The sequence below is a fragment of the Dreissena polymorpha genome, chromosome 3 (assembly GCF_020536995.1).
Source record: "Dreissena polymorpha isolate Duluth1 chromosome 3, UMN_Dpol_1.0, whole genome shotgun sequence".
Classification (NCBI taxonomy): domain Eukaryota; kingdom Metazoa; phylum Mollusca; class Bivalvia; order Myida; family Dreissenidae; genus Dreissena; species Dreissena polymorpha.
The window spans coordinates 9,077,413-9,095,264 of record NC_068357.1 but is presented as its reverse complement, the minus strand read 5'-3'; the positions used below and the strand labels follow the sequence as shown (position 1 = coordinate 9,095,264).

The 17,852-nt window shown below is 35.1% G+C and overlaps 2 protein-coding genes across 5 annotated transcripts in view; one reads left to right on the top strand and one right to left on the bottom strand.

Annotated features, from left to right (window-relative positions):
* The first annotated feature begins 1,424 nt into the window (after positions 1 to 1,424).
* On the top strand, positions 1,425 to 12,126 carry LOC127872881 (carbohydrate sulfotransferase 11-like). Of its 2 annotated transcripts, XM_052416345.1 has the most exons (4): positions 1,427 to 1,625; positions 3,152 to 3,280; positions 6,772 to 6,884; positions 7,758 to 12,126. In XM_052416345.1, exons 1-4 carry the CDS (start codon positions 1,532 to 1,534, stop codon positions 8,979 to 8,981), a joined length of 1,560 nt encoding a protein of 519 aa, XP_052272305.1. In that variant the 5' UTR covers positions 1,427 to 1,531; the 3' UTR covers positions 8,982 to 12,126. The 2 variants fall into 2 exon arrangements, with proteins under 2 accessions (XP_052272306.1, XP_052272305.1); XM_052416346.1 differs by lacking the exon at positions 3,152 to 3,280 and having other exon boundaries at positions 1,425 to 1,625.
* LOC127872880 (uncharacterized) overlaps positions 10,772 to 17,852 on the bottom strand; it is a 28,422-nt gene continuing 21,341 nt past the window's right edge. For all 3 annotated transcript variants that reach the window (XM_052416343.1, XM_052416341.1, XM_052416344.1), the window contains exon 12: positions 10,772 to 16,158. In XM_052416343.1, coding sequence (XP_052272303.1) covers positions 16,107 to 16,158 — 52 coding nt within the window. In that variant the 3' untranslated portion in view covers positions 10,772 to 16,106. The remainder of the gene's footprint in view (positions 16,159 to 17,852) is intronic.

Below are 17,852 nucleotides of genomic sequence, written 5' to 3'. Positions count from 1 at the left end.
TCAATATACATTTTACAGTGACATATTCAAATAGTTGATTACCGTGGAAAGTTTCATTAATTGCATTAATATTAATACAATATCTTTTGTAAGGTAGTGCACGTAATTCCCAAAACGAAGATGATAAAGTTGCAATTTGTGTGTTTACAAATCAATGGTGGCATTCGTTGTACAAAACAAGCTATACAATCAGATGGAAAACCGGAGCTGCTCCAAGACCTTCCCTCAGCTATAATAGTATAAGATACATTTTGTTGTCATTTACCTGATTAATGGCCGCAACGACATATTTGAGTCGCGTTCTGAGAAAACTGGGCATAATGCATGTGCTTAAGGTGCCGTCCCAGATTAGCTTGTGCAGTCCGCACAGGCTTATCCGCCTTAATTGGATTTTTGCTAAGAAGAGACTTCATTTAAATGCAAAACGTCATAAAATCGGAAAGTGTAGTCCCTGCCTAGCCTGTGCGGATTGCACAGGCTAATCTGGGACGACACTTTACGCACATGCATTAAGCCCCGTTTTCTCAGAGCGCGGCTCATTTGACGGTAAATATCTATAGCAGTTATAGCGGGTGTGTAAACTATGTACTACAACGTACTCATGCTTAAAGGCGAGTAAAACAGATAGTTATTTGTCAATGAATGTTTATATGGATAACCAGCATATTTGTAGCCTTTTATTCGATTATCATTAAAAAACACACAACATATTTTAGAGTTATAGAGCAATTGCATGGAAACGTTCTCCAAAACTTCACAATAACAAAAAGGGGCTGATTCTGCTGTATGTCAGGTCAGAGTTATGGAGCACAGTCAGTGACCTTACACAATGACCCCAAAATACGCGTAAAGTTTCAAATGGACATCTGTTAGAGTCCCAGTGGTATGGAGATTCGTGCACAATTACCAGCGCATTACGCTGACGCCGAAAACGATGCCGACGCCGACCTTTAGGGTGAGTAGTATCAATCTCCACGCAGAGTTGTCGTTTCTTGCTTTCACATACAATCTCTGCTATAATTAGAAAATCCTAACACATTTGGTAGAAGATTTTTTTTGACATATTTTATTGGTATTCGTATTTTATTAAGAAAAGTAGTATCGTTTTCTTTTACAATTTGAAACAAAATTGTATAAGTTTAGGTCCATAATACAAAAATTATTACTTAGAAATGAAAAAAGTAACAATAACAGCGGTAAAATTATTGTACCACGTGGCTAGGCTTTCGTCACGTGGTTGGTTGTGAAGGCACAAATTTAATCCTGTTATGCTGGCTCCCGTCAAATCTCTGCGCGGAGGTTGGAGTGGTATAGTCCGGACTAGTTGGACAAAAATCAACAAGACCGATGTTCGCGACAACAAAACAATGTTATCATTCTATTCCTTTAAACTGAACGGAAACTAATACCACGAGATAGCAAAGAGGGCAATAAATATCGACGACTTCTTGCTATGGCTGGTTAAAGTAGCTTTAACTTATGATTAGCGAAAAGCGAGCGAACCTTTGCTTTTACTGTGCCTTTAACAATTATGATTTTGCGCCGGAACAATCTAAGGCAATTAAAATGGCTAGTGCTTATGTTGGTAACTATTGGAGCTGGAATAGTATTTATAATATATTCAGGTATTATATTTATAAGTAAATATATGTTTATTTATGTGTTTAAAAAGCTTTTTGTGGCAAAAGTGGCGATGCGATAACGACAGTAATATAATGAACATGCAGTCACGGTTTAATTCCGATAAGTTACTGTAGTAATATAAGTGATATCTTCAGTGTTCTGGGTCTTGAGAACCGTATAATTTGGTCCTGTAGTATACAGTAAATTTATTGCATGCTGTAAAATTTGTTTGTTTCTTGCGCAATATAGATGTTTATTTTTTGGACATTACCTACTACTATGAAACGTTAAAGGCATGGGTATAATCAATCCTTTTAACTTCTCTGGTTGGTAAAATTTCAGCTTTTCAAACTGTCCTACTCATCTTTCTCTGCAATTGCTGCTAGTAATTAAATAAATTGATTGATGGCGAACATCTACATGAACTAAACACAATTTAATAACTAAACACTATGGTGACGAATATAATTAGTTCTAGTTGTAATTGAATTTAACTGAGTCATCTTGCTATTTATGAAACTCTATATGATACAAGTTTATATAAGGACGGCAAAAAACATCGATGCCTTATTTCAAGACGTGTTCCGAAACTGCTGAAATATTGTCAGCGTCGTGCGAAAATGTGTATTATTAAATATGCGGTCAGTTAATGGGACCTTTTATGAACACGTCAGTTTAAAGTGCAAGCATAGGGAAAGATAAGACTGTTGTTTTAAGAAACATGATTACATAAATATCTATCTTCATTAACTAGGACTTTAAAACAATGCGATACAATTAGTTCTCCCACATTGAGTGCTAATTTAAAGGGATCTTTTCACGTTTGGGTAAATTGACAAAAATTGAAAAAAAAATCAGATTTGCAAATTTTCGTTTTAGTTATGATATTTGTGAGGAACCAGTAATACTGAACATTTACCATGCTTTAACATAGCCATTTTATGCATCTTTTGACAAATTAAAAACCCGAAAATTATAAAGCGTTGCAACGCGAAACGCATTAATAATTTGGAGAATTCTGTTGTAGTCGTTGTTTTGGGAAACTACGATGATTGCTTATATAACGTATAAAATACGCCTAGTATTCTATACGTAAGGATGGTCGAGTGGTCCAAGTCGCAGACTTTTTACTCCAGGACTCCAGGGGTCAGTGGTTCGAGTCCCGTTGAGGGTTACCATTTTTCTTTTTTTAAATTTTATTCCTGATTTTTTATTGGAGCTTTATATATCCAATGCTTATAGTTATCAATATAAAGCATTTAGTGCCAAACTTCAAAACATGCCAAAATCTGTGAAAAGGCCCCTTTAAGTTCCAGACCTGAATGCGCGTTCGCGCAGTCTACAAGAAGCTACCCTGTCCGATTTAGAGTCAAGCAAGGTTTTCTGGTCAAATTAGCGGATAATATGGCACCTCATCAGTTTTTACGAATGCAGACCCATCTTTGGGCCTGCGCTGTTCGAATATGTCATAAAGTCCATTTTCTCAAAACGCGGATCATTTATTAATTTTCACTAAAATTATTGTTAGGTAATGCGATGTCACTTCGAATAACGTACCCTCATGGTCCCGGGGATATCAACACCAGAGGGATAAATGAAAAACCTCTGCCGATGTTTGGTTTGGTGGACGTCGACGCAATTGTCAAGCCTATGATTGGTGAGTACAACTCAATGTGTCGTTGTCGGCCAAGGTAAAACTTAACCCTTTGCATGCTGGAAAATTTGTCGTCTGCTAAAATGTCGTCTGCTGAATTTCTAAAATTAGCATTTTCTTCGAATTTTTTTTTTCAAATAATATTATCAGAATAGCAAACAGTTTGGATCCTGATGAGACGACACGTTCTGTGGCGTCTCATCTGGATCCAAACTGTTTGCAAAGGCCTTCAAAAATCGGTTCCCGCACTGAAAGGGTTAAAAGCACCGCGGGTGCTCTGTTTGCACATGACAATCTAATCCCGGGAACGGTAAATACGCTGAAAGGCAACCGGCAAAACTCCGGGGTACTTTTAGTATAGTATCTGTATCCCAGATACTTTGTACTGATACTATAGTATACTATACCCGAGGTTTTCACAAAGACCAGCTCATTCAGTTTAACTTATTTCTACAGATTAAAATGTTCGTTCTTTTAACTGTGTCATTTTGGTTTCAAATTGTATAGATAAGATTATAAATAATTCCAGTGTCGATACTTAAATATCCAATACACTTGAGTGATGTCAGGATACAACATTCATATCCTTTCTGTACCAATAGAAATTGTTTGTCCAGTGATTTCAATAAAATGGACTTGCTTTTGAAACCATGTAATGTTACAAAATTATATTTCCGTTTTGTTTTAAAAATAAAAACTATTTTACAATTAATGAGTCACATACAGTTTTTCGCTGCTACACTACAATACAAAACCTATAATTCTATAAACGAAGCGTATGTTATATTCTTAAATTATACATTAATTCTCTAATTATACATTAGAAAGCATGAAATTTTAAAGTAAATAACGTGTTATATCATTCATGACCATAATCTCTGGAAATAAACGGATAAACATTCATGAGTACGACAAATGTAGGACGGACAAGATGGCGTTTATTTCAGTCATGACAATAATAACAACTGGAGTGTTTACCTATACACTTTTATAGCAAATATTATTGATATCGGAAAGACCGGGTAGTAATCTTGCAATTTCTCTTCACATTTCATCAGTTCTTTTATTAGTTTAATGCCCTTATCTTATCTGGTATGAAGTGTTCGGTGTCTGGTCCTAAGTGTTCGGAGATATTTACAATAGACACAACACAATAATAACTTTATGGTGAAACAACTGTTTCATAAAGTTATAGAAAACAGATTTTTCCAATATTTTCATTGTTTATTTCGATTATGTTGTATAATTTCCACATTATATTTGACTTATAAATCAATATTTCCGTTATAAAGTGAACAACTCATTCGTTTTAATCCTCATCCCGCTTAATAAACTAAACAACAACAAAACAACCACAAAACACACATCAGCCCCATAAACAACAACAACAACACAAGCAAAATCACCAAAACAACAAAAAAGAAAAACAACAAAAACCACAAAAATGGTTAAATAATCACAACATTAATACAACATTAACGCAGTTTCTGTGATTTGTGATTTCAAATATTGCAAGCACGAGCACACAACTTTAATTTGTAACCAACCTGAATTGTCTTTACACTACAGATTACTAAATTGGAATGTTATACGTTGGAACGTGTACGAGAGGTTAATCGAACTGACGGATGACAGAAGGACAAAAAGGCAGCTGTACGAACAGACAGACAGACAGACAAACAGACAGACAGACGGACGGTCGGACAGACGGACGGGCGGGCGGGCAGGCAAGCAGGCAGACAAATATACAAATACACAAACATAGCATATGATTGCATTAAATTCTACTGTGGCATAGAGGTGACATTCACTTCTCTTTCTTTTAATTGCTCTCCTCTATTTTCTATCTCGTGGCCACGAGTTAGCTATGTCGTAATAGTAGTACTAATAGTAGTATGTTATGTTGTATCAGAGCCTTGCCTGCTTTGACCAGCTATATATATGCGTACAGAATATTTACACATGTTACGCAAAATTTGATTGGCGGACTAACTCGGGATCTCGAGATAGCGAAAATTATCTCCTCTTTTGTTTAATGCACTCTGCCTTTATTTACTGCAACGCTCTTTTTTTAATTGTACGCCGCTTTTATTTAGTTTTGCACTCCTCTTTTTTCTATCTCGTGGCCACGACATAGCTTACTCGTGGCCACGAGATAGAAAAAAAGAGGAGAGCAATTTAAAAAAAGAGAAGCATTGCTCTTTTTTTAATTGTACGCCGCTTTTATTTAGTTTTGCACTCCTCTTTTTTCTATCTCGTGGCCACGACATAGCTTACTCAAGGCCACGAGATAGAAAAAAAGAGGAGAGCAATTAAAAAAAAGAGAAGTGAATGCCACCTCTATGCCACCGTAAAATTCAATTAAGACAATGCAATCCGTTTCTTTCATTCTCCGCTTGGTTTACTGAAGACACATTCTCAACGTCAACTAAAATCTGATTCAATTAATAGCAACTCATTTCGCGTATCCCTGACCCCATATAATTAAATGTGCTAGCCACAGGGGTGCTACCTAACTCTTCAGGAAACTGCCCTTGTTCAAATGTAAAAGACGCTTCAGTTTTTCCCAATGGCTGTATAAGCAATTAAGTTTATTTTATTTTTGTGTTTTGATTATTCTGTCTACACAATCAATACTTTTTAAATATGCATTTATATAATACCATAAAGTTATGAGTGCATTGATTATTTATGGCTTGCTTACAAATTGCGAATTACTATTTTATTTTTATTTGTATCTTTATATGCTATTTATCTTCAAAATCAGCGAAAGCGTCTTTTCAAAGATCACTTTTTCCTGTTTTATATATAGATTAGGTACTGTTTAACCGTTTTATTGTATACTTAGATTAAGGAACTGTGTGAAATACTAAAAGTTTGGCTGTTTTTGTCTGCACACAACTTTTGAGTCAACTCCTTTTTTGCAAATGAACCCGATATGACCATGTCTCAATTTAACCTACTCGGGACATATTTCATTAAAATGGAAATTACTGTTAAATGGTGTTTACTTATAAATTGTGTCTTGTTCTGAGAAAATTGGGCTTAATACATGTGCGTAAAGTGTCGTCTCAGATTAGCCTGTGCAGTCCGCACAGGCTAATCAGGGACGACACTTTCCGCTTTTATGATATTTTTCGTTTAAAGGAAGTTCCTTCTTACCGAAAATCTTGTTCAGGCGGAAAGTGTCGTCCCTGATAAGCCTGTGCTGACTGCAAGGCTATTCTGGGACGACAATTTACGCACATGCATTATGCCCAGTTTTCTCAGAACGCGACTCATTCCCTTTCCACACACGTCCATGTTCGGCTACCTATCATATGCAGAGATTGTATCAAGTCTCTCAAACTGCCAACCCTTTCCTAACTGCAAACTCGTGAGCCGTGCAGTCCTTTGTTTGGCTGAAACTTCTTTTCAAATTGTACTGTTAACTTCTCTGCAGATACCAATACACCCTACGGCAATGAATACCAAATTGTTTCTTTTAATTTCAGCGGAATCAGTCTATACAATGATTGAACGAGCGACGGATAGACGTCCTTTATCAACCACAACTCCCGCACTAGTCGCGCAAAGAGTAGAACACAAAACAACATCCACCCATAACGTAAGTTGTTTTACAAATAAAACATACGAGACCTGAAGATGTAAATCGAATAAATATTAATAATCCATTTGAATATAAATTTATATTTTTACTAATTAATTTACAATGCAGCTGGTCTTTTAACAGTGTCGTACTGGATAAAACTGTTTTAGTTTTCAAGTTATACGCTAAGAAACGCTTAAAACTGTGGTTTAAACACTTTATATAATATTTATTTTTTACTAAAGCTATATATGTAAAAGCAAAACAATTGATGAAAACATTATGTAACAAAACGTCAGGGGCGTGTAAAGTTAATCGTGTTTTGACCACAGGTGTTGGGCGCTTGGCCAAATCACTAAAACACTATAAATATTTCATATAACAACATTTTTCATCACTTTGACAAACAATCTGATATAATATATATTATGAACATAATGTATTATATCATATTTTTTTGTCAAATTAATGAACAATATTGTTTTATGACATACTGATAGTGTTTTAGTGAGTTGGCCACGCGTCCAACACCTGTGGTTTATACCCAATGCTTGTATTGTTCGTTCCAACGTGGTTTCGCTAATAATGGTTCTCTCTTGCGATCACAGTACTTAACTCTAGTTTTGCTGTGTTGATATTTTAACTCTTCCAGTGTTGGAACCGAATTCTGAAGGCCTTTGCAAACAGTTTGGATCCAGATGAGACGCCACAGAACGTGGCGTCTCATCATGATCCAAACTGTTTGCTATTCTGATAGTATTCTTTGAAAAAAAATCAAAGAAAATGCTTATTTTAGAAATTCAGCAGACGACATTTTTGCAGACGACAAATTTCCCAGCATTCAAAGGGTTAAGGCAATGACTAAAGAAAATTACTTTTATTTCTTTCCAGAATTATATCATTAGAGAACGTTTTGCACTTAGAAAGACGCACATGCAAACCGTTTGTAAGAAATATCAAGACCAAGTTCTAAAAACGAATGAGTGGCAACAAAACAGCACTAAGTTTAGCTTAAAATACATAAATGAAAGTAAGCTAGTGTATTGCGCTATCGAAAAGACCGGAAGTACATTTTGGAAACGCATTTTGCACGTGCTGTGTGGATGGGGGAACGCTTCCAATCCGGTTGATATAAGGCCTGAGGACGCCGACGTCGATCATGGAGGTTTTATTTCAATGACTAATCTAGATTTTTCGCAGATCGGTGATATAGTTAATTCGTCAACATCTATCATGTTCGTTCGAGATCCACTGACCAGACTTTTTTCGGCATGGTTGGATAAGTTTTATTCTCCTAATCCGTATTATTGGGAACATATTGGCTATAAAATTGTGTCAAAACTGAGAAATAGCTCTTCTGCAAATAGCAACGAAACAGTTGAAGCTGATGAGACATCGACAGAAAGTTTAGTTAATTCTTCTACGATTAAAATCGGAAATCGTGTAGTTAAATGCGGCTACGACGTAACATTTAAAGAGTTCATCACTTTTATTGTCAGCGAAGTCGAAACAGAAAATTATGTTGATGCACACTTTTCTGCTAATTACAAACACTGCATGCAATGCTCGTATGATTTTGATTACATCGGTAAATACGAGACTTTGCGTGAAGACACTGTGTTTCTTCTTGAAGAACTGAATATGTCACGGAAAGTTAACTTCACTGACTTCGGTAAAGATGCTACGAGAGATGCCATTAATGGCTTAAGTGAATGGGTCTTTCTGCAGAAAAGGAACATAGAGAATTGTGGTGTGTCGTTTGGTTGTGCGCTGTTCAAGGTATTCAAAACCCTCCAAAGTCGGGGAATATTTCCATTACTCGTGGAATTTCCGTACCAGACGTTAAACGATATTAAAGACCTAACCCAAGAACAATTTGAACGTGAATTGTTCGAGGCAAGTAGGCAGGAGAACGACAAGAAGAGCATCCGAAACCAGTCGCTATTGGCTGCGTACAAAACGATACCCGTTGACCTCGCGAAACGACTGCAAGCTGCATTTAAAATAGATTTCGAAATGTTTCAATACAGTGATACGATGAAATTTCTTCACGACAGTGAAGGCGAAGAAATCAACTTTGACTACTTTGCAGCTTGCCCTCAACAGTTGGTATAGTCTATGAGACGGCTGGTATGTTTTGGTATTGTGAATGCCATACAGTATTGTTTCTGTTACTAAATCAAACATGTTTATGTATTATTATAAAAAGAGTCGTGTTCTGAGAAAACTGGGCATAATGCTTGTGCGTAAAGTGTCGTCACAGATTAGCCTGTGCAGTCCGCACAGGCTAATCAGTGACGACACTTTCCGCTTTTATGGTATTTTAAGTTTCAATGAAGTCCCTCCTCGCCGAAAATAAAGTTTTGGCGGAAAGTGTCGTCCCTGATTAGCCGATGCGGACTGCACAGGCTATTCTGGGACGACACTGTACGCACATGCATTATGTCCAGTTTTCTCAGAACGCGACTTATGTGTAATGTAATTTTGTATATGATGGAAGTAACTGGTTTTCTTAGAAAAACTGTGTTAAAATACGGACATGGAGTATTAGCTACCGTGTTAATTAATGTTGAGCTCCTACTGTGCACCACTTTTAATTGAGAACCACTCATCCATCGCGCTTGCTCATTAAGCTAGATGGTGGAGGAAGTATTTAAGTGTTCCGCGACTTGAACTTCAATGTGTAAACATGATTTACACGAATACAGTTGATTTCTAAAACGTACGTCCAAAATACGAACTGCTAGAATGCTAGCCTTACCAACATCGTGAAGTGATTTTTAATCGTGTACATTCATATCCGACTACCGTAGTTTAACTTCGCATAATACTTTCTGTTTAATTGGGATACTTACAATGATTTACGGCGCATACACTTTGCAGATATATCATCTGATTTGACGAACCACAATTCTATGAGTAAACTAAATATACAAATGTCTTCATGAACACGAAAACTGGCTAAATTTATTGTTCAAGCATATTCAAATAGACGACCCGTTATCTATGCATAGTTCTAAATGAGTATATCATCGACTTTAATTCCCGTACAATTTTCTTTTCATATTCGTTATAAATTATTCACAATATTCCGTGTTTATGGTGCTTTTGTATACAATTTGAAATATTTTGTTTTGGTGACTTATAGGCCCATCGGGTCGGGTGCAAAACACATTTGAATTTATATTAATATGATGTTTAATAATATTGTACATGCCACTATAATAAACAATTTACGTACTTACTTGCTTACTAACTATAAAATATGTATACTATTTTTATATATGACTTTAACCATTATGTTATTTTCGTAAATTTTGCATTTTATAAATGAACATTTTATAGGTTGCACAATTGTGGATATTTTGTTAGCGAAATACATTACCGAAATTCGCTTCGATAACTGAAGATTTGTTATGATCAGATAGAAGTATATTTCTCTTTATCATGTTCCTACGTGCAACACTAACCTTATAAAAGGGTGACCTAATGAAGGGGTGACCTAATCAAGGGTTGACCGGACAAATTTCCTATCACCAAGTTTTAAGAAAATTCTTTGTTTAGACTTAAGACTTACAAGAACTGTGTTTGTGAAACACAATGCCCCCTACTGCGCTACTTTAAAGCCGCACAGCAGCTATTTTAGAAAAAAGAACTTTGACCTTGAAGGATGACCTTGACCTTTCAACACTCAAAATGTGCAGCTCCAGGAGATACACATGCATGCCAAATATTAAGTTGCTATCTTCAATATTGCAAAAGTTATGGCCAATGTTAAAGTTTGAAGCAAACCAACCACTTTCAATCGTCACTGTCGACCACAACTCAGTCTTTTTTTAATCACGAAAATATCAATAATTTTATTACGACCTTACCGAACATATTTTAAGAGGAAAACACCAACATTTACACAAATATTTATTGCTTAAATGAGTTAAACTATTGATTAAGACAATCACATTAATATACAAATACATCGATTTCTTAAAACATGCAATTATTAATATATATTGTTAAACATATGTAAATAAGAGCTACTATAACACAATACCCAAACTTAACGCATTTTAAAAATGAATATTTAAAAAGGCCATCATTTAGCATAACATCTTATATGTGCGTTTTTATTTGTCAAGTTTGGTATTACCATTTTACGTTTTAAATAATACCGTGATTGTCTATACCTCACTGAGCGTCCTTTAGTTCGATTGTCAATACTGCAGTGTACCAAATACGCACATTTCCTAGTTATATTAGTCACATTGGAAATGTATTAAACACAAAAGTGAAACAATTATTCAAATGTCACCCGAGAATTTACTTGCACATACTTGAACTTCAGAAGTGAGTATTGATACACGACGTTTCTGGCGATGTATACGGAGGAATTTGGAAAGTGAATTTAAAAATCATAGGGCCCATTTTTCTATCGATAACGCTGACGTAGCAAAGTTGTAGGTCAACAATTAGCTTTTTATATGATAAACACACACTGCCTTACAGTATTACACATAGTCTGTATATAACAACATACAAGTTTACGGTAAAATATAGACTTGTACAAAATAACAACAATATTAAAAGAGAATTAAGCACAACACGGGTATAAAATATATATCAATAATGTTTATATTGACACTTTAACGAATGAAATATAATAGATATACAAAGAACGATATAAAATTTCTTATAAAATACAAAAAACAAGAGTGCCTAAAAGGCTCAAAGTCGCTCACCTGAGATAACAAGATATTATTGGGACAAATCTTCTGACCAAGTTTCACGAAGATCGGAAAATAAATGTGGCCTGTAGAGTGTTTACAAAGTTTTACTATAGCCATATAAGGAAAAATGCCCCGCCCCCTGGCAGCCATTTTTTTTAACCAACCGTCATCAACTTTGAACTCCTCGAAGTTATTATCGGGATGAATCTTCTGACCAAGTTTCATGAAGATCGGACAGTAAATGTGGCCTCTAGAGTGTTAACAAGATTTTACTACAGCCATATATAGCCATATAAGGAAAAATGCCCAGCCCCTTGGCAGCCATATTTTTCAAGCAAACGTAACCATTTTCGAACTCATCTAAGATATCATTAAAACCAATCTTTTGATCAAATTTAATAAAGATTGGACAATAAATTTGGCCTCTAGAGAGTTAACAAGGCAAATGTTGATGCCACACAACGCACAAGAGACGACAGACAAAAAGCAATCACAAAAGCTCACCATGAGCACGTTATGCTCAGGTGAGCTAAAAACGTGAGCAAAAATACGTCATTACATTATAAACTTACTCTAGTTGGATATAAGATTATGTATATATTGTTATATGACATTGTAACCACGTAAATTGAACAACGATGAATATTTTAATGAATAAATTAATGAATATTTTCCTCTGATATTATATCTGCACACATATATAAATTTACAATATTTAAAACATTCTTTCGTTTGAAGATATTGCACAGTGGTATTTAATCAGCTTTTTTATTATATTATTTAAGGTTGATTTTATTTCTATTTCAAAATGTAAGGAGGTTAACTTATAACAGAGAAAAAACAAATCCCTATTCACAGTTTTCAAAGTAAAATGTTGGCATGGTTAATGAAACAAATGTTTAAAGAAAGATAACAGAGAAAAAACAAATCACTATTTACTGTTTTCAAAGTAAAATGTTGGCATGGTTAATGAAACAAATGTTTAAAGAAAGATAACAGAGAAAAAACAAATCGCTATTCACTGTTTTCAAAGTAAAATGTTGGCATGGTTAATGAAACAAATGTTTAAAGAAAGAAATCAGAAATTTGCCAAGAATAACACAAAGCCAAGCGTAACATTCAAGCTTACCTTAAGAGTGACTAGGTTTTTTAAACACTGTTTTGAACATTTATATTGATATCATTTGAAAAAAATCAATATTCTAAACAATTTCTTGAAGATTTCGATGTACATGACGCTCCTAGATTGTTGATAAGCATATCCGTGTGATTTAGTTTTTGACACTATAGGAACCAGTATTAACCCTTTGCATGCTGGGATAATTTGTCGTCTGCTGAAATGTCGTCTGTTGAATTTCTAAAATTAGCATTTTCTTCGATTTTTTTTCAAAGAATACTATCAGAATAGCAAACAGTTTGGATCCTGATGAGACGCCACGTTCTGTGGCGTCTCATCTGGATCCAAACTGTTTGCAAAGGCCTTTAAAATTCGGTTCCCGCACTGAAAGGCTTAAAGCCGACAAAACACAATTGCGACAAACGTTTTGACCATTGTAAATGCAGCTTTTGAAATAGATGTAAAGTCATGGGTTCTTACAGTCATGTTCTGCAATATGACATTGAAGTCTAGTTATTAATAGAATAATTGCGACTAAACAATATTCTTATTTAGGTATGCTTCAACCAAATTAACTTGATTAATAATAACTTATCTATTCATCATAATGGTAATTTAACAAGACTATTGCCAAGCAATAAAAGTTCCCTACCTCTACATATTGCCATCTATCCATGTTTCAAGTTTCATGAAAAAATATGAAGAACATTTAAAGTTATCGCAGGATCCACCACTTTCAGCAATACTTCTTGTCTATTTGTTGCCATAGCAACCAGAATTCTTGACGTAGGAACAACATGAAATGACGTGCATAATCTCCATATTGCCATCTGTCCATGTTTCAAGTTTCATGAAAAAATATGAAGAACTTTTAAAGTTATCGCAGGATCACGAAAAGTGTGACAGACTGACAGAGCGCAAACCATAAGTCCCTCTCAGGTTTCACTGGTAGGGGACTAATAAATGCACACATAAAGGTCAGGGTCAGGTTTATATTGGGCGAGCCTTAAAACGTGTTTTCATCTGGATCCATTTTCAAAGGCGGCCGAGATGTCTTCAAAGGACAACAAAAGACAGACAAAAGGCAATCACAAAAGTTCACCATTAGCAGGATATGCTCAGGCAAACTCAATATCAACACTATGTGAGCAGTCAATAACAAAACGTTCAATAAAAATACACATTAACATTTAAAACAGAGAAAGAAATTATGGGAGATCCAATTAAATGATTTTTGGAACACATTAAATTTTCAAATATTACATGCTAGAAACAGCATGGCATTGTATTATCTGAATTTTCTGATTTTTTTTATTTCATGAAAGTGTTTAAGTTGAATACAATTTTAAACTAAAACACAATTACGACTCAGTTTACAATAAACACTTATGATCCAAGAGATCCCTTTTCATTTCTTTAACTACACCCACAGACAAAATTTACAAGCTACACATTCACAATATTTAATTTTAACACACATTCCTTTAAGACTGTTTTGTACAACATCAAAACAACCGCATCTACAATAAAGGAAGACATTATTTTCAAAGTATGTATACATTATATGCACACAAAATACATTTTTATTGCAACAAACACATGGTTTTTCCAAACCAATCTCAAAAGGAATGGTATATCTGAAAGATCAGACATTTTCATACAACATAAAAACAAAAGTGTACCAAAAATTGATGGAAGTCCATTGTTTTTCCATGTAAATAAAATTTTGAAAACAATATATTTGAATGTGTCTTTTGAATACAAATAATTGTATATCATAGGAATGCAATACAGGGTATAATACATTACCACAACACTCATAATTTAACCCATTTCCACTCAGAAACAAAGTGAAAGTGGCTATGTGCAAACAGCATACAACCAGAACAGCCTGCAAGTAACTTCCATTCTGTTCAGGTTTTATGCTGTTTGCTGCTCATCAGTATCTGAGTATTAAATGGGCGTCTCGCTTATTTGAACTCCACAGTGTCTCCACTTTTCAGTTACAATTAAATTGCTTGAGCAATTAACAAATAAATGTGGATGTACCTATTGACCAACAAACGAACAGCCCGAGTTGCACCAATATGCTCCCCTCCCTGTGGGGGTATTATGATATGTTTTATAAGGCAATTGTTTGATATGTGACTTGTAATGAGTTTGTTTGGGACTTGTGATAAGTTTGAGAACAGGTACAACCATTTCACATTTGTTTGTATAGATAAAATAACAGTTGTCATCATGTAGAACAAGTACAACGATATATAGGCAGTCTGATGTTGGAAAACAACTACATCGCATTTATTAAATGAAAATGTATATTTTCTCATAAAAAATAATTTAAGGTATATTCTGACATTCATTAGGGCAAGTTCAATCACATAAATCAACAAGCATATTCGTTGAATTGATATCCCCCGCCAATAAACTTCTGGACACAAAAGTTTTCTGGACGGATGGACAACGCCAACTGCATCATCCTCTTATCCATATATATACTCATACCAAGTTTCAATGAAATCCGTCAAAGCACTTCCAAGATATGGCTCCGGACACACACATAAAAGCATTTTTTCAAGATAAAAAGGGCCATAACTCCATTATCATTGAATGGTGTACAATGCCATTTGGCGTGCATCAACCTCTTATGCATATATATATACTCATTCCAAGTTTCAATGAAATCCGCCAAAGCACTTCCAAGACATGGCTTTGGACACAAAAAAGCATTTTTTCAAGATACAAAGGGCTATAACTCCTTATTAACAGATGGTGTACAATGACATTTGGCGTGCATCATCCTTTCATCCATATATATACTCATACCAAGTTTCAATGAAATCTGCCACAGCACTTCCAAGATATGGCTCCGGACACAAAAGTTCCGGACAGACGGAAGGACGGACAAGGCCAAAACAATATCCCTCTGCATATGGCGGGGGATAACAACACATTAACTTCAGAACAATATGGCACAATAGAGTTTACTATAAACAGTTAATAAAGCAATATAATCATTAAAGCCGATGGAATGAATATTAGGTTTAACAAAAGTTAAAAACAAAACAAAACATATAGCAACATTAACTTGTATAATGCTGAGAGTATAAAGAAAATATGGCCATTTATTCAAAATATACATTATATTGCAGCTACAATAAAAAATACAATAAAAACAGTCTTGCTTTTTAACAGTAGTGAGAATATTCTTTTATTATTATATGATTAATTCTGATATAAAAAGATATCTAAATGCTCTTGAATAAACAATACACCACAACATCACAGGGCATTTATACAACCATTAATTATGATTAAGTAATTTCTCAAATTGTGTGATTGTCAATATATGAACAGAAAAAAAAATCAATTCTTGCAGCAAAGAAAATCACTTATTGGTCACTCCACTTTCACCCATTTCTTGATTGAGTTATTGAAGGCACGAATCCACCTGAAAACATAATTTTATAATTAAAATAAGTCATACAACATTTATATGAGCTGTGTTCTTGGAAAATAGGACTTAATGCATGTGCATCAAGAGAAGTCCCTGATTAGCCTGCGCAGTCTGCATAGGCTAATCAGAGACAAAACTTTTCGCCTTAACTGAACTTTGGTTTAGAAGACACTTTCTTAAAACAAACATTTCTGTGAAAGCAGACAGTGTCATCCTCGCGGAATGCACAGGCTAATCTGGTACAGACACTTTAGGCACATGCACTAAGCTCGTTTTCTGCAGAGCGAAGGTCATGTTTACATATGATACATGTGCACAAAGTCTCATATCCTATTAACCCTTTGCATGCTGGGATATTTGTCGTCTGCTAAAATGTCGTCTGCTAAATTTCTAAAATTAGCATTTTCTTCGATTTTTTTCAAAGAATACTATCAGAATAGCAAACAGTTTGGATCCTGATGAGACGCCACGTTCTGTTGCGTCTCATCTAGATCCAAACTGTTTGCAGAGGCCTTCAATATTCGGTTCCAGCACTGAAAGAGTTAAAGTTCTAAGTTATAACCAAAGACTATTGTACAAATGTTATATGCCTTTGTTTAAGATAATTTCTCCAAAAATGAAAACCCAAAAATGAAGATTCTGCAAATTTGTATCACTGTCTGATGTAAGGATATTCGATAAAGACCAACTACCACAACAACTTGGTCATGTGTATATACACACAGCTATCCGTTGATGACCATTTTTATTTTTTAACAATAATAATTTAGTTTTTGTTGTTTGTTTGTATTTCTTTTTAAATTTTCGCCATTTTCGACAGTATATGAGTCATATTGTGTCCATCAGCCAACCAACTCAGACATTTCCTGGGAAACCTGGTTTACCAGCACTAAGTACACATACTTAGGCAAGTAACTGACAACTGACCTTCTAGAATCAGAGGTAGTGTAGAATGGCCAGTTGAAACAATAGCTTTGTCACAGACGTGACGAATATCCCCACATGCGGCATGGACACAGAATATTTTGCATGTTGTCTTTACAAAAAACAGCGGACACCATGCTCAATGTTTAAAACGCACTTAGTGACCTCGTGACCAATTTTTTTACCCGGCATGGCCCATATTCGAACTTGACCGAGACATCATTTAGATACAACTTCTGACCAAGTTTGGTGAAGATCGGATGAAAACTACTTGAATTAGAGAGCAGACACCATGCTCAATGTTTAAAACGCACTAAGTTACCCCGTGACCTAGTTTTTGACTTGCCATGACCCATGTTCGAGCTTGGCCTATATATCATCTAGATACAACTTCTGACCAAGTTTGGTGAAGCTTGGATGAAAACTACTTGAATAAGAGAACTGACACCATGCTCAATGTTTAAAACGCACTAAGTGACCCCGTGACCTAGTTTTTACCCGGCATGACCCATATTCGAACTTGACCTAGACATCATCTAGATACATCATCTGACCAAGTTTGGTGAAGATTGGATGAAAACAACTTGAATTAGAGAACAGACACTTAAAAGACCGACAGACAGACAGACAGACCGACCAAGTCAAAGATTTCTTATTTTTAACAACAGTAACAGGTTTTATTGCAAGATCCTTTAGATTTAATGAGCAAAACAGGTTTTAGTCAAAGATCTCTTAGATTTAACAACCATAATAAGTTTTAGTCA

Coding starts and splice junctions, on each gene's coding strand:
- LOC127872881 (XM_052416345.1), top strand. CDS start 1,532: ATGATTTTGCGCCGGAACAATCTAAGGCAATTAAAATGGCTAGTGCTT. Junction 3,281..6,771: donor AATTGTCAAGCCTATGATTG/GTGAGTACAACT, acceptor TTTTAATTTCAG/CGGAATCAGTCTATACAATG. Junction 6,885..7,757: donor AAACAACATCCACCCATAAC/GTAAGTTGTTTT, acceptor ATTTCTTTCCAG/AATTATATCATTAGAGAACG.